Source organism: Gopherus flavomarginatus, chromosome 5 (assembly GCF_025201925.1).
Source record: "Gopherus flavomarginatus isolate rGopFla2 chromosome 5, rGopFla2.mat.asm, whole genome shotgun sequence".
Lineage (NCBI taxonomy): Eukaryota > Metazoa > Chordata > Testudines > Testudinidae > Gopherus > Gopherus flavomarginatus.
In genome coordinates, this window is record NC_066621.1 from 128327225 (window position 1) to 128353082 (window position 25858).

Here is a 25858-nt window from a genome sequence, read left to right on the forward strand (position 1 = left end):
CCCATTGGCACTGTGGCCAAGATGATGTAGATCATATACTTGCAGGCTGCATCCATCGGCAAGGGCTGCCTGGTTTCCTCATGGACTTGCTCAATGCCCTTCCCTCAGTTATTAAATGGTTAAGTCACGTACACTGGAATGTCTATGTAAATGCAATTTCAACAATCACCACCAGAATAAGATTTGAGAAGTTGCTGCAGGAGCCTGAGTAGGTAGGGGAAGCCTTTCCTATCTGAACACAGATGAGTTCCCAAGAACTCCCAAAGGAAGGATAACTAAAGTGAGCATTATGTTCGGGTTGTTTGTTGTTTTCTATATGATCTGTACTCTGTATTTCTTGTGCGTTAGTAAAGAGTGCTTTAGAATTCTGTACAAGGTCTGTGCATTTAACAGTTACACCTACCGCCAGGCCCCCTTGAAGCAGTAAACCAGAAGGCTCACACTTCTGAGTGGCATTCTGGGAGAGGGTAGGTTCAAACTACAAGGGGAGATTGAGAGTTAAGCACCGGTTCCAATGACGGGGCAGTGGGCTGTGTGATCTCAGTGGGGATGACAGAAGATCTGCACCCTGAGGGCATGCTCAGAGGCTGTAAGACTGTCCCTGTTCACTATACCTGGGCTCTGTTTTAAACCTCCAGAGTCTGAACAAACAGGATCCAGCAGCTGAATCCCCTCACAGCAGTCTGATGAGTGGCCAAGACAGGGTTGCTCATCACAAACTGTGACAGCACCTAGCTAAAGGAAGGTAAATCCTCTTCCTAGAAATGCCAGCTTGGATATCTGATGGGGCAAATACAGAACACACCAGCAGCACAGAGCTTTAAAACAGTTTTGAGTGCATTGGTTGGCTAGTCTCATTATTCGGTCATCATTTATATGTAAAGATTTTAATAGTTTCTTGCAAAGGGAATATTTTGAATTGACCAGGTTTGAAAATAACTTTATGTAAAGGAAACTCTGTGGCAAGTCTAGATCTAAACCGTGCCTTCCTACACCAACCACTTACAAAGCTCCTTGGGGTCTTCAAGGAGCAAGAGATTTTTCAACTGTAAGTAATTTAACATTTTCACTCGGTCTCACTACATTAATGATTATATTAAGATCAACAGGTTTCATGCTGAAGTGTACGGTTTCTATTTCACATAGATGAAATATTATTTGTAGACACCAATTGGGTTACGTTGGGTCACTAAACCTTTTATACTGCATGGTGAGATTTATGAATGCTAAATAGCAACACACTTCATTTAGTTGTCACAACTGAGCACTAAAATGTACATCTCCTGTTGTTCTTCAAACAGCTCTCAATATCATTCTGTCTCTAATTCTTTCTTAAAGAATAAATGGGATTTTAGGGGAAGGGGAATACTGACTCAAAATCCAACTGAATTACTGATTCTGTTAAAGATAGAGAAATACCTTGTCAAAAATACTTAAGAATGAACTAAACACATCTCAAGATCTGATAAGATCTACAGGACTTTCTGGTGACATTGGACAGACATAACATTTACTTTTAAGTGGTAATATCTGCAGAGGTGAACATTACTGAATAATTGGTTTTACCCCTCAAGAAGCTTTTATGTGCCATCGATGTTAGGCGAAGAATTATTATTGCGTCTTATTCTCATCTGACACCAATAACTCTTCCACAAGTGAAAATGTAAGGATCACATTTTATCATAGGTACCATTTTTATCATTCAGACACACATGGTACAAATGTCAAACCAATTTTTGTTTAGCGTAGGGGATGTGACACTGGCAGACCAGGTACCAGCTCATGCCAAGGCTCAGGGCCTCACTGAACACTGACAAATGCTTAGCTGAAAACCAGTCCAGCTTACCTGTGGGTTAAGTTCAGAATAAAAGAGTCCCCCTTTATCTTCCTTTTCTGAAAAGCTTGATCCAAAAAGTTGGGGAATGGAACATTTAGAGCAGTGGTTCTCAAACTTTAGCAACCTGTGGACCCCCATTTTGATTTTAAAATTTTTTACGGACCCCCAAGCTCCCTGCTCAGCCTCTGGCCCCGCCCCCAATCCATCCTTCCCCCCAAGGCCCAAACCCAGCCTCACCTCTTCCCATCCCTGTTCCACCCCTGCCCCTCTTCCCGCCCCCTCCCATGAGTGTGCCCCCCTCCCCGCTACTCCCTCACCCTCCCAGTGCCTCCTGAACACCTCTGAACAGCTGTTCTCTGGTGTGCATGAGGCACTGGAAAGGAGAGGGAGGAATTGATCAGCGTGGCCGGTGGCCCTGGACATGATAGCAGACCCCCTGGAAGACCCTCGTGGACCCGAGTTTGAGAAACCCTGATTTAGAGAAATGATACAAGAGGGGCTAAGAGATCAGATCACTTTCAAAATAAAAAAAACGGGATGAAACTTTTTATAAAGAAGTGCCCAGCCCACTATGGCCACCTCAGCAGATATTTCCATTTTGACTTTACTAACAAAAACAAAATCCAATGGAGACATAACCATAATTATCGCATATAGCTAGTAAAGCAGTTACATCTTAAATCTTCAAGATCTTAAAGATCTTTATCTGCAGTGCTATCTAAAATAAACTGAGTTGACTTCTATAATTTTCCTATTTGTTCTTCCCCCTTTCCTTAACTTCTGTCCACCTATCTTTAAACTGCAAGCTCCATAACAGAGACAGTCCATTCCTGAATGTCTGAAAACTGCCTACCACATTGTGGCCACTGCCATAAGCAAACAGTAATAATACTTAGTATCTCTCGCTTGCTAAAACTATGTTACAAGCACATTATAATTCTTCACTAAACCAACACAGTTTAAATCAGCAGTTCTCAACTGGGGGGCTGCAAACAGGTCTCAGGGGGTCTGTCAAGACCCACTACCCCACAGGGGCCAGAGTCCCAAGCCCCGCTGCCTGGAGTTGAAGCCCGGAGCCCCACTTTCCCACTGCCTGAGGCTGAAGTTGAAAAACACCAAAGCTGCAGAAAACAACGTTTTTTCTGCATATAAAAGCCTGAGCAACTGAGCTTTGCGAGGGCCTGGGCAATTGCCCTGCTTGCTACAGGCCCCAGCTTTTACGTGCAGAACAAACAGTTGTGACACAGGTGGCAGTGGAGTTTTTATAGCATGTTGGGGGGGAGTCTCAGTGAGAAAAACGCTGAGAATCCCTGGTCTAAATGACCGAACCGCATTTCCTCAAATATTCCCTTCTGTAGGAACAGATATGACTAACATGTGCACCAAACTTCAAAATGATAAACGTAAGCATCTTTCAACCCATCCATACCATAGAGTGCCCACTGTTAGTCAGAAATTCCAAATATGATAAATATAATAAAATTAAGCCCAAACACTGTTCTAATCTCACCAGAAAGTTCAAATACATTCTCCACAGCAATGGACAATGGGCACCGTTTTCACTCTGAATTGCATGTTCAAATAAAGCTTTGATCCGATTTGTTAACCCAGTTTCAGGAATTGTTGAATATATTTCTCCAACATCTACTCTGAAACAGAAAAGCAAACAATATATACATGAGGTAAACAACTGTGTCCTTATACAAGAAGGCGAGAGTAATTTCACTGCTTCCATTCCATAGAAAATTTCACAAATGTATTAGGAACTTCATGCTGCTTTCTCTGTTAACATTTAGTGCTCTCAGATTAAACTGATTTGGAATATATGCTCGTCCAACTGGCATTTTAATATATAAATCAATAAAAAAAAAAGGTATTTATTTTTCTTTGTGGAAAGGGCATCTGGCATATCAAAGTAATTATTACTCTAAACTCAAAGTTGAGAAAAATGATCATTTTTTCTAGGTTATAATATCCTAATTCAATGTAACCTGAGGGCACTTATGGATTCTAGTTTTTACCCAGCATGACATATTACTATTCTTCAGACATTTTAGCCTACATGTTACAAGTAATTAAAACAAGGCTTTTAGCAACATCAACAATTGTAACACTTTAAAAAAAATCAACATATGCTCTCAAGATTACGCAACATTTAAATTGTCTAATGTGTTCTGCACATTCTGTTCTGCATTCAGAAACATACTGAAGAATGAATAACAATAGTTTAAATAACTAATAAAAATAGTGTAATTAACACAAAATGCTGAGAACAGCACAAAAACATCAGTGATCCGACATTAAATATTTTTGACACCATTTAAGAATACTGTAGTCAGGCTCAATCACTGTAGTTGCAAGTTCCCATAATGAATCACAATGGAGACTGGGGGGTGAATTAAAAAGTCCAAACAAAAACAAATTAAGAATAAGTTTGCGTTTAACGAACAAGGCGGGGGGGGGGGGGGGGTGCATTCAGCACATAAACTATAACTAGCCTATAAAAAAAAGTTAATGACCTTCAATTTTGCTAGCTCCTTCTCTGTTCTCTAGAAATTTCCCGAAATACATCTTTAGCAAACCTGAAAGAGCAACTAGAGTTTGCAGAGGCTAAAAAGAATCTTTAAAAAGAGCAGAGATTTTTATTTACTGAATTCCTCTTATTCCTCAGTAGTGGGGGCATTCAACACATTTTATGCATAATTAATTAATCATTTGTATCTTTGTCCTGTAATAGGAATTTATACAAATGGATAATACAGTCTTCACAAAGGTGTCTGGGTTAAAGATGACTTCATCCAGGAAAGAATGAAATACTGCAGGGAAAGTAATCTGACCAAAGGCAAACACCAACAGCACAGAGCTGCAATCATCCATTTCTTAAAAGCTTGTAATATTTTGATCTCTTCTCCATTACAGCATCAGGTCTTCTTGATCTCTCTCTGTGCTGCAGTGATACAAATTAAATCACTTAATGCGTTCAGATGATGTAAAATGAGCATTGTGGGCTTTTCATTTATTAAAACAGTCCAGCTAGCATACTAGACAATTCTTTGTTCACTATCAAAGACCTGAGGATTGCCCCTGTCCTCTTAATGTCTGAAGGAAGAAGGCATGGGCTATTCTCAAATTTCCACCAATGAGCAAAGATTAATCTGATATTTATGATAATTAGTGATCTGCTGATTTAAAGAGACTTCTCGTTAGAACAGTCAAAATACAGTACTCAGACTGCAAACAGCAGCAAGTTCTAAATTTCAACATGCTGTCTTCCTTTACATTTTATCACAAACTATTACAATTTATGACTTCATTATACTGAAGAACAAGAACAAGAGTGTCACTTCTGCGGTTTGAGAAATGTTTGAGGACAGTGTGATAAAGCAGAAAGAATATGGGACAAGAGTCAGGACATTTACATTTTATTCATGATTCTGCCACTGTTTCACTGTGAGATCTTGAACAAATACCCTCTCCAAACCTCAGTTTCCTCATCTGTAAAGTGAAGATAATGACAGTACCCACCCTCCTTGGTAAAGTGATTTGACAGCTACAGATGAAGAGCGAAGCGGACAGTATTATTGTCTGGAGTTCTATTACCTCTGAACATTCTCGACAAGCTTCTTTCTCATCTCCTCTGCTTGGATTGCAAACAGCCACGGCTCTAGGGACTTAGTAGACCTTGTGACACTATCAAAAAATCTTCGTGCTTTGCTAGCATTGTGAGATTTGCTTTGGATCTGGATATATGACCTCCAAAGAGACTGGTTGCTAGGATACAGCTTCAAAGCTTCCGTTAGTGCCTCTCGCAGTGGATTTAAAGGGTAAATGCTAACTTTCATATGGTATCTGAGTAAATTTGTGTGCATGAGTGTGACAGCTTCAAGAGCAGTGGGGAAATTATGAATGCCAAGATTTTCTCCAATGCTTTCAAACTTCTGTGAAGCAGAACCTTTAAGCTTTTCAGAAATATGTCTACATATTAACACAGCAGCATCAATTCCAACAGTCAAATACTGGAAAAGTGCATAACAACCAACTAAATTAACTAGTTGGCTAGAACTGCTGGCTTGATCCCAATTAGAGATTGGACTTTCACTTAAATAATCTTGCAATGCATGCTCATATGCCTTCCGAGCTTTCAAGATATTCACAGATAGCACTTGCCCAGTATAAGGTACATATGGTCCACTTTCAGCCAGTTTGGTCAATATATGTAAAGCACGTGACATAACAGTTTCCTCCAAATTCTTTAGTAGCTCCACTTCTAGTGAAGCATAAAGCAGGCTCAGATTACAGAGTTGGGTATTTCTCATTCCTTCAGTGCCTGCCAAGCAAAGAGCTGTATCAAACACTTTTCTAGCATCTTCAGTGTTGCCAAGTAACCATTCCAAGTAGGCATACAGTTTCCAGAGGGAAAGGTTGTTTCGGTTTTCAGATGCCTTAAGGAGATTCTTGGCTAGTTTTTTGCTTTTCTTTCCCTGTGACTTCAGTTTCTTCTTGTTTTTTGCTTGGAGACACTGAACAACCTGCATGGAAAATTGACAGAACAAACTTTGGAGGAAGAAAAACCAAAAAAAACCCCCAACCCGCAGTTGTATTTGGGTTCATTATTCTATGTCTGTGTTCTTCAGCATCACTAGCCCATTAAAGATTACTGAGTCAACAGCATTTCCCACAGGCACAACCACTGGGAGGACAAGGGGAAAAAAATGCCCTCACCACCTTAGCTTCGCTCTTATGCCAAAAAAATTAATCTATTTCCCTCCTCATGCTGGGCCACCAGCCAGCTCATGTCATATGTCACATATACTGCAGGGAGTGGTTGAATGGAACAGAGAATCAGCAAAGAGAAACTGAGGCCTTCTCCACACCAGGATTTTCAATCACCAGTGCTGCTACACTGCTGCAAGCCTCTATTGTAGACTCGGAGTGTGAGTGTAAACCCATTACTTGCCAATGTGCTTTACTATGGTTTAAAACTGCAATCAGATGTACCAATGCATCCTACCTACAACTAAGGATCTGCACTAGTACCTTCACAGGTGAAGGTACACCAGAGGCTAAAAACCCCTTTGTAGGCCTAAAAAAGACTGAATCCTTTGCCAAGTGTCAGATGTGTTTACTGCAGGTGAATACCACTCCCTATCAAGCTACCTTCACATGTATTCCATCCATACTAGTATTTCATGACAGGCAATTTGGGGAGACTTTGCAAAGTGCTGAAAATGTTATTACAATTTAAAGCAAAGAAACTCTCACTGTCCTCTGCTCCAGTATTCTTTGTCAACCTCTCAAAAATATACCCAATTTATATAGGTTCCTCATTCTTACTGATACATTTTTTAACTCTTACAATAAATTTAAAGGGGTTTGTGAAAAAAAATTTTTTTTTAAACTTTGAATAAGGGGTCACCAACCTGAAACGGTTGAGAAAACACTGCTCTATACAGTCACACACAATCACAGCTAGTAGAATTACAACTGAATTACATGATCACATTCTACTTTCCAAATGATACTATACTATTTTTTCAACAATGTAAAAACTGAGTATTGAGTTTCCCTGTTAAGTACTCAGGTACCATATCATTCAGGCACTCAGCTAAGTATCATACAAAATGCCTTGGTAGATTAGATTTCATAGGAGCTCTTGCCTCATTAACTGTGCATTTTGTATAACCATTGCTTATGGACTCTCTCTAGCACACACAAAGTAAGACACAGTAATAGACAATGTAATGATCTAAGAATGTGGAAAAATTATACCATTTTTCAACAAACTAGTTATTGTGTAATTATAGACTACTGTGAAATATATGCATAAGTGAACAGAGTTAAAGCTGAGTACACCACCTTAACTATAGCTTTTCCTGACCTTTGAGTGCTCAACCTTCACTTTACCATAATGTTGCTTATTTTAATGGTATAAAAATGTACATAATAAAACTATAAGCCACATTGAGAGACAGTGCACAAATACTTAATTACCTTTGAGATTTCATATTGTAGCCAACAGACAGAAAGGTTTGCCTTTTCCTTTCCTGAAAACAACGGCAATATTAAATGAAAGACATTCTGTATGAACTCCTCTCCTTCCTTACAGTGTCCTATGTGCTGTCTCCCTCTGGTCATTGTGTCCATATGGCCAATACTATTGACTCCAGAAAGCAGTGAGTCAAAAGAAGTCAGCGGCCTCTCAGACTGCTCAGTGTCAAAGATATTGTTCTCATCCATAGCGATATAGAGATTTGAAGGAAACAGACTACGCCCACATGGGACTCCCACGAATTGCAGAAATGAGTATAGCAGCTGAAACTGAAGATCTGGACTAGAAAGTCTGATTAAAGATGGCCCAAGATCATCAAACAATACCTAGAAAAAGGAATAAAATAGTTAATTTAATCATAATTCAACCAAATAAGTCTATAATTTTTCAAGCAGCTTTCTGAGTTAAATGAAGATTTTCAAAAATGAATATAAAATGGTGATGGAACTTGATTCAAATTAAGAAAAACAAAGCAAATTAGATGAATAATAGTCCCCTTCCAGAGAAGGCTGCAGGCCCAATCTGCAGATAATAGACTTCCACAGGTCTGGATTAGTGAAAGGAGTGCAGGATCTCCAATGACCTCTTCAAGAAACTTATATACAGGGGTCCAAAAGGACTAGTTTAAAAATTATTCCTTATATTGTTTTACTTGTCTTTACCTTGATGCTAATGTCTGATCACTTATTCTAACTATATTTTCTTTGCCTACAAATCTAACTTTCCTCTCTCTATTTGCACAGGTTTCAGTTTTACTTATGTCTCCTGGCTCTATAATAAAATTATAAATTTATTATAAGTATCACAGTAGTGCATAAAGCCCAAGACCCCATTGTGTTAGTCACTGAACAAACATAAGACTGTCACTGCCCCAAAGAGCTTACAATCTAAGTGTAAGAATATAGTATCCTATATAAAATAACTACTCTGGGTGATTATTTACTTTTTGTTTGTTTGTTTATTCCCCATGCTCTCATGTCAGATGCTTATTTTATAAGTGGTCAGCTTTCAGGTAGCTTTCAGTTTGCTCATTTAATAAGGAAATCTTTTTTTCTAAATGCAGGTTTTATTAACCACTCTGCAGTGCATCTCAGAACGTTTATAAAGATTAAGTCTCACAAGACTTCCATTTTACAGATGAGGGAAAAAAATCAAGGAACCAAGAGGTCAAATGACTTGCCTAAAGTCAGACAGAAGAGCCCACAGGACAGATATACAAATATAACACAGAACCAGTCCGACACTTGAACTTCCCTGAAACGTAAGTGATTGAGTTACTATCTATGTGTCTGTTCCTCTGTAGAAATGCAATGGCAAGCAATGAGGTGAGATGTATGTGGAACTGGGGGTAGGCCGTGGGAGGGAGAAACAGAGAGCACAAATAGCTCAAGCTCCTTCCCTCGCCTGGTACAACTCCAAAGGCAGTCATAAGGCTCCAGGCAGCTCTCCTTAAGAACAGGGGCTGACTATCAATGATAGCAACTCTACACTCCTCAACATATGCACATGACCAAGGGGACTGGGGACACGGAGTGTTGCTAGTACCCAGAGGCAAGTGCTGAGGGAGGTGAGTGCTGCACCCTTTAAAGAAATATGTATGGTATTATGATTGCTACTAGTGAGCAAACTCCTTCCAGCACTCATGGAGCTACTATGCCTTCTTCCCTAGACAGGCAAAGGGCCTCCCCGGCCACTATTGCTTAGTGCTTTGTTTCTGCATACCTGCACACCAAGGAGCAGAAGAATGATATTAACAAGGCAATGCCCAAGTTCACTGTCTATCTAGAACCCTTTGGGCAACAGTAAAATTGCCAAAAATCACATCAGTTTCATGCTGCTTGAAAAAGCAATGCATGACGGAGGCAGGTACTCAGCTATTCACAAAGAATGAGAACACAACTGGAAGAATGGTAAAGAGGCTGTGGGAGAGGCAGAGTAACGGACACACTCTCCACTTCTTACAGCAGTTAGGGATGTCTGGAAAGGAGAAGAGAGACAGAAAGATTACTTACCTGTACAGTAACTGGAGTTCTTCAAGGTGTTTCGTCCCTATGGGTGCTCCACGTGAGGATTTGCATGTGCCCATGCACTCTTGATCAGAGATTTTTGTCATCAGTCCATGGGTCCACACTTGCACCCTACACATTCTCATGCTCTCGTATAAGGGTACAAGGGTGGACCCACCACCACTCCAGTTCCTTTTCAACCATAAAGTCCAAAGCAGAGGGGAAGGAGAGTAGGTAGTGGAACAACCCATACTTCCTATCTTTCCTATGTAGTGGGATAGTTTGCTCTTGTGCCCTTAATAATGGTAGTTTTTCAAAGAGATAACTTTCTCTAACTGTTTTTCCCTTAGACTTGCTTCCCAAGGGATCTTACCTACCAACTCCCTGAATTTGCTCAAGTCTGTCTTCTTGAAATACATGGTCTTTGTTGTGCTGTCTTCCCTCCTACCATTCCTTAGAATCATGAACTGTATCATTTCATGATCATTTTCATCCAAGCTGCCTTCCACTTTCAAATTCTCAATCAGCTCTTCCCTATTTGTCAAAATCAAATCTAGAACAGCCTCTCCTCTAGTGGCTTTCTCCACCTTCTGGAATAAAAAATGGTCTCCAATACATTCCAAGAACTTGTTGGAAATCTGTGCTTTGCTGTGTTATATTCCCCCTAACAGATGTTTGGGTAGCTGAAGTCCTCCATCACCACCAAATCCTGTGCTTTGGATGATTTCGTTAAGTTTATTTTAAAAAAAGGAAAAAAAAAAAAGAATAAAAAAAGCCTCATTCACCTTCCCTTCCTGGTTAGGTGGTCTGTAGTAGATCCGTACCACGACATGACCCTTGTTTTTACCCCTTTTATCTTTACCCAGAAACTTTCAAAAAGTCTGTCTCCTATTTTCATCTCAACCTCAGTCCAAGTGCACACATTTTTTATATATAAGGCAACACATCTTCCCTTTTTTCCCTGCCTGTCCTTCCTGAGCAAGCTGAACCTTTCTATACTAATATTCTCATCAAGTTAATAAACACCATGTCATAGTTGTGTTTATTAACTAGTTTTTCCAGTTCTTCCTTCTTATTCCCCATACTTCTCACATTAGTAAATAGACATGTAAGATACTGGTCTGATTTTCCCACCATGTTCTCTCTTGTCTCTCCTTTATCCCTGCTATAATGGCCCATGTTCCCCCCAGTTTCCAACCCTTCTCCCAAGTCTCCAGAGGATCCACAGGTGCCGGTGTTCTTGGTGAGTCCTCTGGGTGCATTTCAAGGAAGGCTGGAAAGGGAAGGTGGCGGAATTCTGGACAAATATATCTGAGTCCAAGAAAGTGTCCTTACCCATGTCCAGTGGATGAGCAACAAGTTTCAGTACTGGGAGTCATTTTGGTACCAAAAGGCAAGGAAGGACTGGCAACTGCATCAGTAATGACAGCCGAGCCTTCATAGAAGGGTGCGTTGATATAGCACCAGATGGTAATGTCAATACGTGTGGGAAATGCCTCTCAGTAGCCCTCAGCAGAGGTGATTTGGGCTCTTCCAGGATTCGAAGGTCTTCATGAAAGAGGATCCTGGATGGTACTAGAGAATCCGAGTACTGTTTTTCGGGAGTCATCATGTCGAGAGATACCTGGAATGGTACCAAACTATGGTCCATGTGCGCTTTCTCGTGGCCTGAGCACAGTGACACCAAGGACAATGACTGAGTCCCGAGTCTTTGAGGAATCCTTTTGTTTAGGAGGCTCCTATTCCGGTACCAACACTGGTACTGCACAAGGCTTCTCAGTACGCATTATGAAATTGTACTGGGAATTCAGTACCGGAGAAGGGAAAAGCCTTAATGGTACCCATACTGAGACCTGAAGTCTCCTTGTTCCCTAGTTAGAGGGTGACTCTCTCCCTTCTCTTGGTATCTTTCTCAGGGAAAAGGGGTCTCTTCTTTTCAGATGTTCTTGAAGACTCTGAAGACTCCCCTTCCAGGTCTTTGGTTATCGAGCAGAGGCTTGGGCAGCCACTGGAGCATTCTGAGCAGTTGAACAATAGTGGGGATTCGGACCCTGCAAGTCTCAGGGAATAGTCTATAAGAAGCAGTTTCAATCAATTCTCCCTCAGCTTTCTGGATATGCTGCTGACTAGATGCTACACTTGGAGGGGACATGCACTTCTTCAAGGCAACTGGAATGCCCCTTGCTAACAGGGAAGAACCTGAGGCAGGTCTGGCAAAGTTTGAAGCCCAGAATCTTTGGCATAATCCATGAAGAAAGGCCATGGAAGGAGAGGGGCTGAGTGGAACAGGCAAAAGAATACTGAGACACAAAGACATCCCCCCCTCCCCCAAAAGCACAAAGCTGTACTAAATTAAACAAGAAAATGATGAAATAAAGAAAAAAAAGTCAGCAAACTGGGTCAGCAGGCTACCAGACACCATGACGCTCCATCTCAAGCCACAGGTGGTTGAAAAGTAACTGCAGTGGCAGAGCATCTGCCCCTTCCTATATACACTCATATCAGAGCAAGAGGACATGTAGCGAGCAGGCATGGAATCTCAGACACTGCTGACAAAAATCTCCTGACATGAAGAAATTCATTTTCCCTTACAGCATCTACAGCAGTAACGTTAAAAATTTTTAAGACACCTACTAACGAGAGGTTACTATAAAGGTGGAAGCCTTTAAGCAGGGGTAGAAGTCTCAGCACCTTCTTCCTTTCAAGCACATGAAATGACAAATGTACTGGGCTCATAAGCAGAGTATGGCCTCTAGATCTTGATGAGAAGTGCTTCCCCCTCACCCCCTTGTCTTTTGCAACTTCCTTGGTTACCCAGAGTTTTCAGAACCCACAGCAGGGGCATCTTCACTATTTCACTCCAGGCGGTGTCAGTAATAAATCAATAGGAACACAGCAATTCCATGTGATAAGATGAATGCAAGTAAGTGTGCTCTATCTAAAACTGCAGTTTATTAGATTTAAGCACACACAGACGTAAGCAATAGGTTTAGCACATCCCAGATATTTACTTAATATCTGGAACAGTATTGCGTAATTAACAGCAGGTTCGCAGTTGCCAGTTGCTCACCCAACGGGGAGAAAAGGTGTCAGGAAAAACCTCTCTCAAAATGGCTTCACAGGACTGCTCCAAAGTACACTCTACTATCTAGACTTTTTTTAACTAACTTCTATAAAACACATAGGTCACAATGACCCCTACTAGATCATCACTTTTCCTAACTTTCAATAAACTTTCTAATATCAGAGGCATCCAGACTCAAGGTCTTCCTTCCACCAAGGTTTTCAGTCTCAACTGTTTATTTTCCTCTCCCATCCTCGCATTCTGATTAGCAAAACTGCCAGTAGTTTTGATCTTGCTTCTGAAAGCCAGTCTACAAATTAACCCTTAACTATGTGGTGTTCTATTTCATTAATTCATGGTGGCTGAATGTACATAAAATGGCTGCAATTAGCTTGATCACATTCTGGGGTACACACAACCCTCAAATCCAGGGCAACACCTTGACTATAAAGATTATCATTTGATGTCTGGTAAATTTTTCAAGCCTTGATTTATAAAACTGTAGGGACAGTTCAAGCATGGTCGTGATTTTATGAACAAGGACTTATCTGCAAAAGGATTGGACTGGGAACACCATCACACTTCAGAAATGCCACCACAGGACTATCACTTACCACTGACACAGGTTGGATATAAAGACAATGACCTACAGGTCAAAGGCTCCCACTACCAATCCCTAGGGCAGAGTTTTTCAAACTGTAGGGCACAATCAACAAGAGGGCAGGGGCAAAACAATTTAAAAAAAATTTCAGCCAAATCTTGCAGTAGCTAGGACCCAGAGACAGTCTACCCCACCCCTAACCCACAGAAGCTCCTCCCTTCTCGATGCCTGCACTGTGCTCAGCTCCAGGGGAGGTGAAACAGCATGTCCAGCAGGCTTTGGTGCCAAAAAGACAGTTCCAGCTTTGTGAAGTAGCACAGTTCTGGAGCTAAACAACAAGAAGAGGGAAACGCATCACCTCAACCCCCGTGCCGTTTCCTAGTTCCACTAGTCTTCCACTTCCTTCCGGGAACTTCCCTCCCCACAACACAATATCTGATCTTCATGAGCCCCATCAGCCTACCCTCACCAACCAGTACCTCCTCACTCTCTGGAACAACCTTACCTCAAGCCCATCAGTCGGTTTTGGGGAGGACTTCATGGCTCCCAGCAAGAAACCACTGGTGAATTTTCAGTCCCACCCAAGTAAAAAAAAAAAAATTTTTTTTTCAGAACCACTGCCCTAGAGATATCCAAGATCTTCCAAAACTATTATTTTTTGTTTAAAACAATTATGCATGCATGGAGTCCTTGACAGATTAACTTAAATGTAAAGAAATCTCTCTCTCTCTCTCACACACACACACACACACACACACACACACACACACACGTCTTATATATCACAATGACCTGTCTCTCTGGGTCTTCACAATCTTCTTCAGTCTGCTTTTTAGTTTTGTCAGGTCGCCAAGGCAGCCAATGCCTTGTTTCACGGGAACATTCAATGTCCAGCCAAATTTGCCATTTAGGTAGAGTTTTATCCTTTATTTCTTGATCTTCATCTATATCTTCTTCATCCTCATCTACAAAATAAACAAACTGGCTGGGATGGGCGATGCAGGTTATGTTACACGTATTTAAGGATATGATTTAGTCACAGGGGTTAGGGAAGTAATGGATTATGTGATTTTACCAGACCTCCGTGACTTCGCTTCAGCTGGCAGCAGCGGGGATGGAGCTGGGTCTGTGCACCCCCAACCGGCAACTTCAGCTGGAGCCAGGGATGTACAACCCTGACCCATAGCTTTGCTAGAGCTGGGGCTGTGCTCCTCCCTCACAAATGCAGCAGAAGCTGAGGCTGTGCACCCTCGACCCGTGGCTTCAGCCAGAGTCAGGGCTGTGCATGCCCCTCGCAGCTACAACAGGAGCCTGGGCTGTGTCCCCATCCACGCAGCTGCGGCTGGGGCTGTGCACCCCACAGCTTTCCATCAGTGCAGGAGAGTCCAAAGTCCATCTGTCCAAAGTAGTTTGCCTCCCTGCCCTCCGTGGCTGAAGCGGTTTCTGTATGCTTCTGCCCCGTGGCTTCAGCCAGGGCTCCAGCTGTCATTCCTTCCCCTTCCCCTTGCAGCCCTTGCCCCACCCCATTCTTTTCAGTAAGAGTCTTGCACAGGTCACAGCTCCGGTGAATTTTTGTTTATTGCCTGCAACCTGTCTATGACTTTTACTAAAAATAACTGTGACAAAATCTTAACCTTACACATTGTATAAGACTGAAGAGCAAACTGTTGGAATTCATATGTGCACCAAGGCAGACTTAATTTGAGTGTAGTAACTGATAAGGCTCTCTCTTTTTTTTTAAAAGGGCAATATATTTTCAACTTTACCTCTATCCTGGTGAAGATTTTTGTCTGGGAATAGCCTGTAACATGCAAAGGCACATGGAAAAAAAATACAGTATATTTCCCTCAGCCCATGTGACTCAATTCCTTTTTGACATAGATATTTATGGTAACTCTCAGTGTTCTCAGGCTATGAGTAAAACCAGAAGCCTTTATGAGTTAATAAATAGGAGAAAGCAAAGAAAAAACTTGTCGAAAATAAATGTATGAAAGGGTACAGTTTTACCAGGTTTATTGATGATAATCCAGCCTCCCTTTTCTTGTTGATGCATCCATGATTTCCAGCCTTTTGCTCCTTTTTCTCCAAACCGAGGCTCTCCACTATCCCAAAATGGTTCAAAGAACTCCACCTATTGTTGAGGCAAGAAACATACTACATATCATTTTCAACATTGTAGCCACATTTAAAAATGACTTAGTGATAGCTTGACACAGATGAACTGCTAATAAAAAAGGAATAACTAAATTAGCACACAGTAGAAAGAAAGTAACACAGAAATATAGGTAAGTTTTAAAAAAAAAGTTTTGACGGTATACTTTTAACACGGATGAGCAGGCTCGCTGCTGCATATAACATGGGCAATGAGGCTCCTAGAAACCACGTCAATAGTGGAAGCAAGACAGCAGCTGCTCATCATCCACCTCTGGCCGTACAAGCAACTGTGAAACATCTGTGTCGGGATAACTGCTCTAGAAATAAATACTAAATGGGTCACTGAGCTATTTCAGTACATTGTTGAATGGGATGCTGAAAACTGATCAGAAATAGTGCATCTAATTTCATATAATTCTGCGTCACAACTCAACGTTCTTATTGTGGTATCAAATCAGTAAGTACAGAAATAGTTATGGGCAGCAGAACACCATATAGCTATACTTAAAGCAGAAAAATATATATATATATATATATATATATATATATATATAAAAAGAGAGAGAGAGAGAGAGAGAGAGAGAGAGGATGAGAAGCCTGAATATGTTCTACAAGATATGACATGGTAAGATGAAGAAGAAATTGAACAAGGTATCAGAATGGACAGTCAGACCTTAATGTACACTAGGAAAAATTTTACAAAAAATTCCCACCATTGCTAACACACTACTGGTATTAGTAAAGCTGCAAATCCAAGTACGAATAAGCCGTTGGTGTTTTAATAAACCATGTCAGCTGGCATGATTAAAGGACAGTGCTTAAAACATGAGCGGCAGTCTGCCTAAACTAGGGCTCCTAAGGTGCTAACACCATATGAGCTAAATTGGTGTTAGCAAAGGTGGGAAATAAAAAAAAATAAAATAAAAAAATCCCCAGTACAGACAAAACTTTAGAAATGAGGCAGAGTCCATCCTTTCCCAGGTTTTTGTCTGACAGCAGGACATGAATATGTACAGTGTTGTATGTAAGCTGTTTGTTTTGTTTTAGGTCTTCACTGCGTAATTTTGTATTACATACACAGGGATGTGCAACTGCGTGCATTTTATAAATTTAAAATAATTAAGTTTATGATTTCACAACTCAATAGATGTCGCTTTTCTTTACTACATGGCACAGAAAGCCATAAATGATTTAGTTAATAGAGATGGAGGAAACTGATGACATTTTCAAACAAATAGGAGAAAGATTAAGTGACATTTCATCACCCAAACCAAACAGTTTTTCAGTGTGAAAATTGCAAAAGGGCAATACAATTTTTCACCTGGGAAAACTGCCTCGTGTTTAGGTTTTTATTAATTATTTATTAATTAATTTTTATTATTAAAATAGAACCAAAAGTGATTTCTTTTTTCTGAACCTCCCAAACCATGATTTCTTTTTGGTGGCAGTGAATCTATTTCTATACAGCTCCTAACAGTGCATATACTAACTTTGTGAGAGTGCACTTCTTCTTAAAATAGATATACAATTTGTAATAATAGTTTGCGCACGTTCTTGATACAACCTGCCAATACATTTGTTAAACAGTGAGCAGAGATGAAAAAGTTCTACTGTGATGGAGTGGACTAGGTCCCGAGGCACCCTGCTGGAGGTCTTGCAGCCCGCGCTACACCCTGACCCAGTAAAGGGCAGTAGAGAGGTCCTCCAACCAGCCTAGAGTGGCTGTGTGGGACGCAGCCAATCAGGGCCCAACAAGCTAGTCTAAGAGGAGTTGCAGGGGCAGAGTAAGATCAGTTCCTTAATGGAGCTGGTGGAGTGTGGATAGTGTGCCTGGCTGGCTGGCTGAGGGAGCTACAGGACCCAGACAGAGCACTGCTGGCAGAGGCCAGGGGGAACACGAAGGAGTTCTGGGCTGCTAGGACTCAACCAGGACAAGGCCCTGAGGTAAAGGTGAAGAATGTGCTGGAGCCACGGGGAAGCAGCCCAGGGAACTGTAGCTGCAACACAGTTTATTTAAAAGGGACGTGGCAGATGGTTGCTATCTTTAGCGTTCCCGGGCTGGGACGCAGAGTTGAGGGCAGGCCCGGGTCCCCCTTACCAGCCACTGGGAAAGTGGTCTGGACTTTTGAAACATCCTAGAAGGGGAACTGAACTCTCTTAGTGGGCCAGCTAAGAGTTGGGGCCAGAAAGGCCTAGAGAGGCGAAGACTCTCCAGGAAGGGAGCCCTGGGGGATGTGGCCCCACATCAGAGCCAGGACTGCTTGAAGAGCAGGAACAATTCAAAGGAGCCCAGAACGGGATAAGAGACATTTCAAACCAGGATGCTGCAATAAGAGCTAGGGCTGCAGATAAAGGGACCTTACAGAGAGTGCTGTGATAGGCCCCCATTGGACTTATATCCCTGACATCTCTCACATACAGACTGTGACTCGGCCAGAGGTGTGCATGTGCCTCACGTGCCCTATGCTTCCTCATGCTCCCATATGAGGCCATGAAGGGTGAAATGGCAACTGCTCTCCCTAAGTTCCCTCAGAAGTTGAAGCCCATGGTAGCTGGGGACTCCGAAAACCAGGGATGCAGAGTGGGTTGTAGGACCCAGACTGACATCATATCAAAGAAGCACAGATTTACTGCAGGATAAGTATCCATTCTCCTCCTCCTTCAAGCAAATGGCAGTGTGGACCACACTGTAAATAACTGACAAGCAGTGCCTTCCGTGGATGGCGAGAGTGTGGACTAGTGGCTGAATCAAACTGTGACTGGAGTACTGCTCTCCCATGTCAAGGGCACAGTGATTCACAAAAATTGGTGGGTTACTCCAGGGTGTAGTCTCACAAATCTCAGAATGTTTCTGAAGCAGGTGATAGATATAGTCTGGGCTCTGGTTTAGTATGCCTTAATGTTCAAAGGGGGACCCTCACCGGCCAGCTGATAGCAGGTGAAAAATGCATTACACAATCCACTTGTGATGAGATGGCTTGGCCTTTGGATGGTCCACAAATAGCCACAAAGAGGCACGGAGACAGCTAAAATGGCTTGATCCTATTAAGGTACCACAGGAAAACTCTGGATACATCCAAGGTATGCAGTTTCTTCTCTCCTGGCATCGGGATCAGCTTTAAGGAAAAAATTGACAAGGTTTCTTACTGGTTCAGGTGAAAGTCAGAGAAAATCTTAGAGATGAACTTGAGGTTTGGTCTCAACACCACCTTGTCTTTAATAAAGGAAGTGTAAGGCAATCCATCCATAAGAGTTCAGAGCTCACCGACCCTCTGAGCTTGGGTGATGGCCACCAGAAGGAAAGAGTCTTGATAGTAAGTTGTGGAACATTTTGACAGTGGTACAAAAGGGGTCTCCATTAGTTTAACGAGGATGATACTGAAGTCCCATGAGGGTTTCAGATCTCTAACTCGAGGATAAATGTGAAGGAAGTTCTTGAGAAACTTCAATATCATTTGGTGTGACTGTAGTGGTATGCAACATGCAGATACTGCTGGTACATGGATTCACCTGTTCCAGGACTAGTATATAATCTAAGATCTTTGGTACTGGTGCCTTTACAGGGTCCAAAATTTTTTGGCTGCCCATGTACAAAATCTTTTCCACTTTTAGGACAATTTTTCCATTTCCTGGTGGAGGACTTCCTACTTTGTATGAGAGTTTGTTTAACCTGAAGGGAACAATCTCTGTCAGTAGTGCTCAACCAACCAACATCCAAGCTGTCAGATGAAACATCTGCAAATCTAGGTACAAGATCTGATGCTGGTTCTGAGATATGATGTTTGCGTGAATGGTACCAATATTCATTGCCGTAAGAGTGCACATTCCCTGTTGGGTATGCGTTTCAGAAGGTTCCAGAAGCTCACAGCACTATGGCTGCCTTTCCCAACCAGGGGAGAATGCAGGGTCCACCCTGCAGAAGTGCCAAATAAATAGTGAATCAATTTTTAATTTTAACTAACACCTTTAAATCAGCAAATATTTTTATGTCAGTGTGCAGTTCCAATGTAAACAGATCATGCAATGAGACAGAGTGAAAAACAGTTCTAAATAGACATTGCTACCTGTCCTCTTGTTGGCAGATCTTTTACGCTGTCAGGTTTAAAGAAGGTGAAGTCAATCAGGGCTTGGAACAAAGACACAGCTTTCTCAGAATGGCCCGCCTGTCTAAGAAAATGGCACTGCTGAAGAAAGACAGCTGGAAAGCAAAGGGGACAAAATCATAATACTTTAAAGTAATATTTAGTTCCCCAATATTGGATAGCAACACAAAGATAAAGAGACATATCTCCTCCAATACCCAGTGCTGTGGAGACTCATTACGTTGGAACAACAAAAAGACCTTCCGAAAAATAATTAAAATTGTTACTGGCATGTCCAAGATTTATGTCAAGGCCTACATTCCCTGTAAGCTGCACGGCTGCACAGCAGCCTATTTAGCACTGTGCAAGTGCTCAGGGAACCTGCCCGGGGACCTGCCGCAGCCGGGGGAGGGGCACCCCTCCCCTGCCCCTAACCTAGCCCCACCTCCAACCTGCCACGGCCGTGGCGGCCCCAACTATGCAGCAGCCCGGATCTGCCATGGCCGGGGCAGCCTGGCCCTGTCAGGGGGCGGCCCGGCCCTGTTGGGGGCACCCCTCTCAGAACCCAGCCCCAGCCTGGACCTGTCACAGCTGGGGTGTCCATCCCTGAACCTAGCCCCAACGGGACCTGCAGGGGCTGGGAGAGTGGCGCCTATCCTATGGCCCCCAGCCCTAGAGCCACCGCAGAAGGGAGAGGTACCTCTCCCTCTCATCCCAGGTGCTGCTGCGGGGAGAACGCGCTGTGGGGAGTCCTCGCCAATTTAGTCCAGGTGGATGTGGTCCACTCCCAATAATTGATGAGGAGGTGCCAGTATCAAGAGAGGGAAAATTGCTTTTGTAGTGAGCCAGCCACTCCCAGTTCCTATTCAAGCCCAAATTGATGGTGTTAAGTTTGCAAATGAATTGTAGCTCTGCAGTTTCTCTTTGAAGTCTGTTTCTGAAGTTTTTTTGTTGAAGAATGGCTACTTTTAAATGTGTTATTGAGTGTCCAGGGAGACTGAAGTGTTCTCCTACTGGCTTTTGTATGTTACCATTCCTGATATCTGATTTGTGTCCATTCATACTTTTAGGTAGAGACTGTCAGGTTTAGCCAATGTACATGGCATTGACACTTCCTCATCAATTATTGGGAGTGGACCACATGCACCCTGACTAAATGGGCCTACAACATTGGTTCTCCACTTGTAAGGTAACTCCCTTCTCTTCATGTGCCAATATATATTTATCCATGTATCTGTAATTTTCACTCCATGCATCTGAAGAAATAGTTTTTTTACCCAAGAAAGCTTATGCCCAAATAAATCTGTTAGTCTTTAAGGTGCCACCAGATTCCTCATTGTTTTTATTTTCATGCAGCTAGCAATACATTTGATTAAACACTAGATGGCATAATTCACCAGATTTTTTAATCCGTTCATTTATCCGTACTTATCAAAGGCTGAAGATAGGAGACTGGCATACATCTTTAGTACCCACTATCTTTATAACAGGATTATGTCACCTGTAAATGCGTTTATCATGACTGACAATTTGATAATTTTCCTACTAAGTAAAGGGACACTGTCAGGTCAAATTTAACCCAAGATTTAGGTTTGGTTAAAAGAAGCATTCACAAAACCTGAAACTCTCAGAAATGTTTCCATTAGTATTATTTTAATTCTGATGTCAAAACCATTATCCTAAAATGTTTGCAACCCAACTATAACAGCATCATGCTAGTGCATGGGAACCAGAAAGTGAAAATGACCAGAAACAAAAGTGAAATTGAGTCTATTTTCATTTCAACCAGAGGGATATCAATAAACAAAGAAAAAGTTTGTTTCTTTGGAAAAAAAATCGGATTATTGTCCATTTAACAATGTATTTGCAAACTTTTTCCTCCAAATAAAGTGGCAAACATTGAAAATAGCTTAAAGGTGTTTGGTAAGAAAAAGAATTTACAGATTAAGAAATGAGGATCAATAAGGATATCCATACTCAGAGAAACATCCCTTACTGTGATGGCTGTAGGACGTGGTTAAAATGTCAGAAATTGTAGATGTAAGAAGCTATTATCATGTGGTCCAACATCTATCTGCCAATGCAGGATTTGTTCCTATAGTATATTTCCCAGTGCTCTGTCCAGCCCAGCTTAAATGAACAAGCAATGTAGAAGCACTCTAAACCAATTGGTAATCCAGCACTTTAAGTCTTTAAATCAATACAGTATACATTTTATCCCTATATTGTCAGAGTTTTGAATTCAACTTCTTTAGAGGAGATTCTCAGGACAAAAAAAAACAGACTTCCCATTATCCTTTCCCCAATAATTAGGAGTAGGGCTATCAACCGATTACAAAAATTATTTGTGATTAATCATGCTGTTAAACGATAGAAAAAACGGTTACCTATCTTTTCGTAACTGTTGTTCAAGATGTGTTGTTCATGTCCATTACACATTAGGTGTGCGCGTGCCACGTGCACAGACATTGGAAACTTTTTCCCTTAGCGGCTCCCGTCGGGCTGGCAGGGGAGCCCCCGCCAGAGCAGCACCTCATGCTGGTGCATATATACCCCTGCCGACCTGACCGACCCTCCCTCAGTTCCTTCTTGCCGGTGACTCTGCCAGAGGGGCAGGAGGGTGGGAAACGTAATGGATGTGAACAACACATCTCAAAGAACAACAGTTACAAAAAGGTAGGTACCGTTTTTCCTTCTTTGAGTGATTGTTCACGTCCATTACCACATTAGGTGACTCATAAGCTTACCATAGGAGGTGGGTAGGCGTCATGGAACAATTGAGTGAAGCACAGCCCTGCCGACTGCCGCGTACTCTCTGGCCTGTTGATGGATTGCGTAGTGGGCTGTGACTGTGTACACCGACGACCAGGTGGCTGCTCTACAGATCTCCTGGAGTGGAACCTGTGCCAGAAAAGTTGTCGAGGACGCTTGAGCCCTAGTCAAGTGGGCCGTGATCGCCAGGGCTGGCACCTTGGCGAGCTCATAGCATGCACAGATACAATCCACAATGAAATCCGTTGTGCCAAGACCGGAAGCCCTTTCATTCCTTCCACAGTGGCAGCGAACAACTGCGTTGACTTGCGGAAAGGTCTAGTTCACTCCAGACAGCACGCCAGGGCCCTATGAACATCTAGAGTATGCAGGCTATGGTGACTTGGGTCCGTGTGTGGTTTGGGAAAGAACACTGGCAAACAAATGTCCTGTCCCATATGAAATTGCCAAATTACTTTAGGGAGGAATTTAGGGTGTGGCCTAAGTTGTACCTTGTCCTTATAAAAAACCGTATAAGGGGGCTCCGAAGTGAGGACCCTCAGTTCTGACACCCTCCTTGCGGATCTAATGGCCACCAAAGACACTACCTTCCAGGAGAGGTGAGTGAAAGCGCAAGAGGCTAGGGGCTCAAAAGGGTGGTCTCATGAGTTTAGTCAGGACCCAGGTTAAAGTTCCAGGGAGGGACCAGTGGGCGAGAGTAAAGAAACACCCTCTCACCGGGCTATCATGGGGTTGGAAAACTTGCCCAGACTCCCCTAAATGGAAAGCTGAACTTGCAGCCAGATGTACTCTAATTGAGAAGGGGGCGAGACCTTGATGTTTGAGGTGCAGTAGGTATTCCAGTATGACTGGAACAAGAGGCCTGTAGAGGCTGTATGTGCTTTGGTTCACACCAGCAGGAGAACCTCTTTAACTTAGCGAGGCATGTTGCCCTAATGGAAGGCTTCCTACTACTGAGGAGAATTTGTCGCACCTGAAGGGAGCACTGACTCTCCATAGCATTCAACCAGAGTTTCCATGCCATTAGATGTAGCGATAGCAGGTTTGAGTGGAGCAGGCGCCTGCGGTCCTGCATGATGAGATCTAGGGGCAGGGCAATCGGGTGGCCACTGACAGTTCCAGCAAAGTCGTAAACCGACGTTGGCGGGACCAAGCTGGTGCGATGAGAATCATCACCGCTTTGTCCCTGCAAACCTTGAGGAGGACTCTGTGGATGAGCAGGAGTGGTGGAAAGGTGTACATCAGACTCCTGCTGCAAGGGATCATGAAGGCATCTGCACCTGAGCCCAGACTGTGGTTTTGGCATTGACTGTTGTCCTTGGTGGCAAAGAGGTCCATTTGGGGAAATCTCCACTTCTGGAAGATCGAATGCAAGATATCCGATCTCATTGTCCATTCGTGCATTTGGCACAACCGGCTGAGGCATTGCGCCAGCTCGTTTTGCTTCCCCGGAAGGTATGATGCTACAAGGTTCACTGAGCGGACTATACAAAAGTCCCATAGGAGAAGAGCCTCTTGGCACAAGAAGAGGAACAGGCTCCGCCCTGCTTGTTTATATAGAACATGGCGGTGGTGTTGTCTGTGAGAACTGTCACGCTGTGCCCTTCTAAAGTAGTGTGAAAGGTCTGGCAGGCTAGGTGAACTGCCCTGAGCTCCCTTATGTTGATGGAGAGCGACATTTCGTCCCTGGACCAAAAGCCCTGCGTCCGTAGGTCCCCCAAGTGTGCTCCCCAGCCAAGGTCCGACGTGTCTGTTACCAGTGTCACACATTGTGTGGCAGTGTGGCGAAGGGGATCCCTTCGCAAACTACCTGCTGATTGAGCCATTAGTCCACAGAGTCCAATACCTGGGCAGGGACTGTCACTACAAAGGTCCATGGGGGGGGGTCTCTGCCGGGACGATACGACTGGGCCAGCCACAACTGCGAAGTCCTGAGACGCAGACAAGCGTGTTTGACCACATGGGTGCACGCCGCCATGTGTCCTAGGAGCTGCAGGCAGCATCTGGCTTTGGTTGTGAGGAACCTCAGCATGGAATCTACGGCACGCTGGATGGCCAGAAATCTGGATTCCAGGAGGCTCACTCACATCTGTACCGAGTCCAGGACTTCCTCGATGAACTGTAGCCTCTGTGCGGGTATCAGGGAGGACTTGGGCACATTGACTAGGAGACCTAGCCTGTGGAATACGTCCAGTGCCATCACCATGTGGGAGCGGACCTTCTCCTTGGACCAATCCGCGAGGAGACAGTCATCTAAGTACGAGTATACTCACATTTTTCTTTTGCGAAGAAAGGCTGCCACTACTGACATGCATTTCGTGAACATACACGGGGCTGTCGCCAGGCCCGTAAACTGGTAACGGTGCTGGTTTATGGTGAACCGCAGGAACTGCCGGTGCGCAGGATGAATGGCAATGTGAAAGTTCGCATCTTTCATATCAAGGGCAGCCTACCAATCCCCAGGATAATAGAGCCAAGGGAGACCATGCGGAAGTGGACCTTAACTAAGAATTTGTTGAGTCCACACAGGTCTAAAATGGGTCAAAGACCGCCCCTTTGCTTTGGGGATAAGGAAATAACGGGAGTAAAACCCCTTTCCCCTTAGGTCCCAAGGGACCTCTTCCACAGCCCCCACCTCGAGGAGTGTCTGTACCTCCTACATCAGGAGTTGCTCATGAGAGGGATCCCTGGAGAGGGACAGGGAAGGGGGGTGGCTGAGAGGGAGGGGAGGAGGAGAACTGAAGCGTGTCTCCCACTTTCACCATGCATACGACCCAACGGTCCGATGTTATATGGGACCACGCACGGTATAAGCAGGACAAGCGGGTCAGGAAACATACGGAAGGATCTGGTTCGATGCGCTGTCCTCGAGCGCACCTTCAAAACCCTTGTTTGTTGCCAGGTTGTGGCTTTCCCTGGCCCTGGCTAGGTGTGTTGTTCCGCCTACGCTTATTGTCTCCGCCTCTCCTACAGTATGGTTCCTGCCTATGGTGAAGTTGGTATTGACCTTTGTTGTGGTGGCTGGGGCTTGACAGGTTTCCTCTGCATTACCGGGGTGTGCATCCCCAACGACTTAAGGGTTGCCCGGGAGTCTTTAAGGCTATGCAGCCTGGCATCTGTTTGGTCTGAGAAGAAGCTGGACCCTTTGAATGGGAGGTCTTGAAGGGTATTTTGGACCTCTGGCAGAAGGCCTGAAGTCTGGAGCCACGCCAAGCATCTCATTCCCACTCCTGAGGTCATTGTTCTGTCTGCAGCATCCGCCGAGTTGAGGGAGGCTTGCAGAGAAGTTTTGG

The 25858-nt window shown here is 43.3% G+C and overlaps 1 protein-coding gene and 1 pseudogene across 6 annotated transcripts in view; one reads left to right on the forward strand and one right to left on the reverse strand.

Moving 5' to 3' along the window:
* The window catches only part of LOC127051264 (swi5-dependent recombination DNA repair protein 1 homolog), a 365584-nt pseudogene that overhangs the window by 223433 nt on the left and 116293 nt on the right, over positions 1-25858 (forward strand).
* Positions 1-25858, reverse strand: part of NRDE2 (NRDE-2, necessary for RNA interference, domain containing) — a 59352-nt gene that overhangs the window by 4773 nt on the left and 28721 nt on the right. For 5 of the 6 annotated variants that reach the window (XM_050953208.1, XM_050953209.1, XM_050953211.1 and 2 more), the window contains 6 exons: positions 19776-19909; positions 15565-15688; positions 14350-14522; positions 7829-8212; positions 5438-6366; positions 3348-3486 (listed from right to left, as the gene is read on the reverse strand). In XM_050953208.1, coding sequence (XP_050809165.1) covers positions 3348-3486; positions 5438-6366; positions 7829-8212; positions 14350-14522; positions 15565-15688; positions 19776-19909 — 1883 coding nt within the window. Of the gene's footprint in view, positions 1-3347; positions 3487-5437; positions 6367-7828; positions 8213-14349; positions 14523-15564; positions 15689-19775; positions 19910-25858 lie in introns of those variants that run through there. The other variant, XM_050953210.1, reaches the window with a different exon arrangement.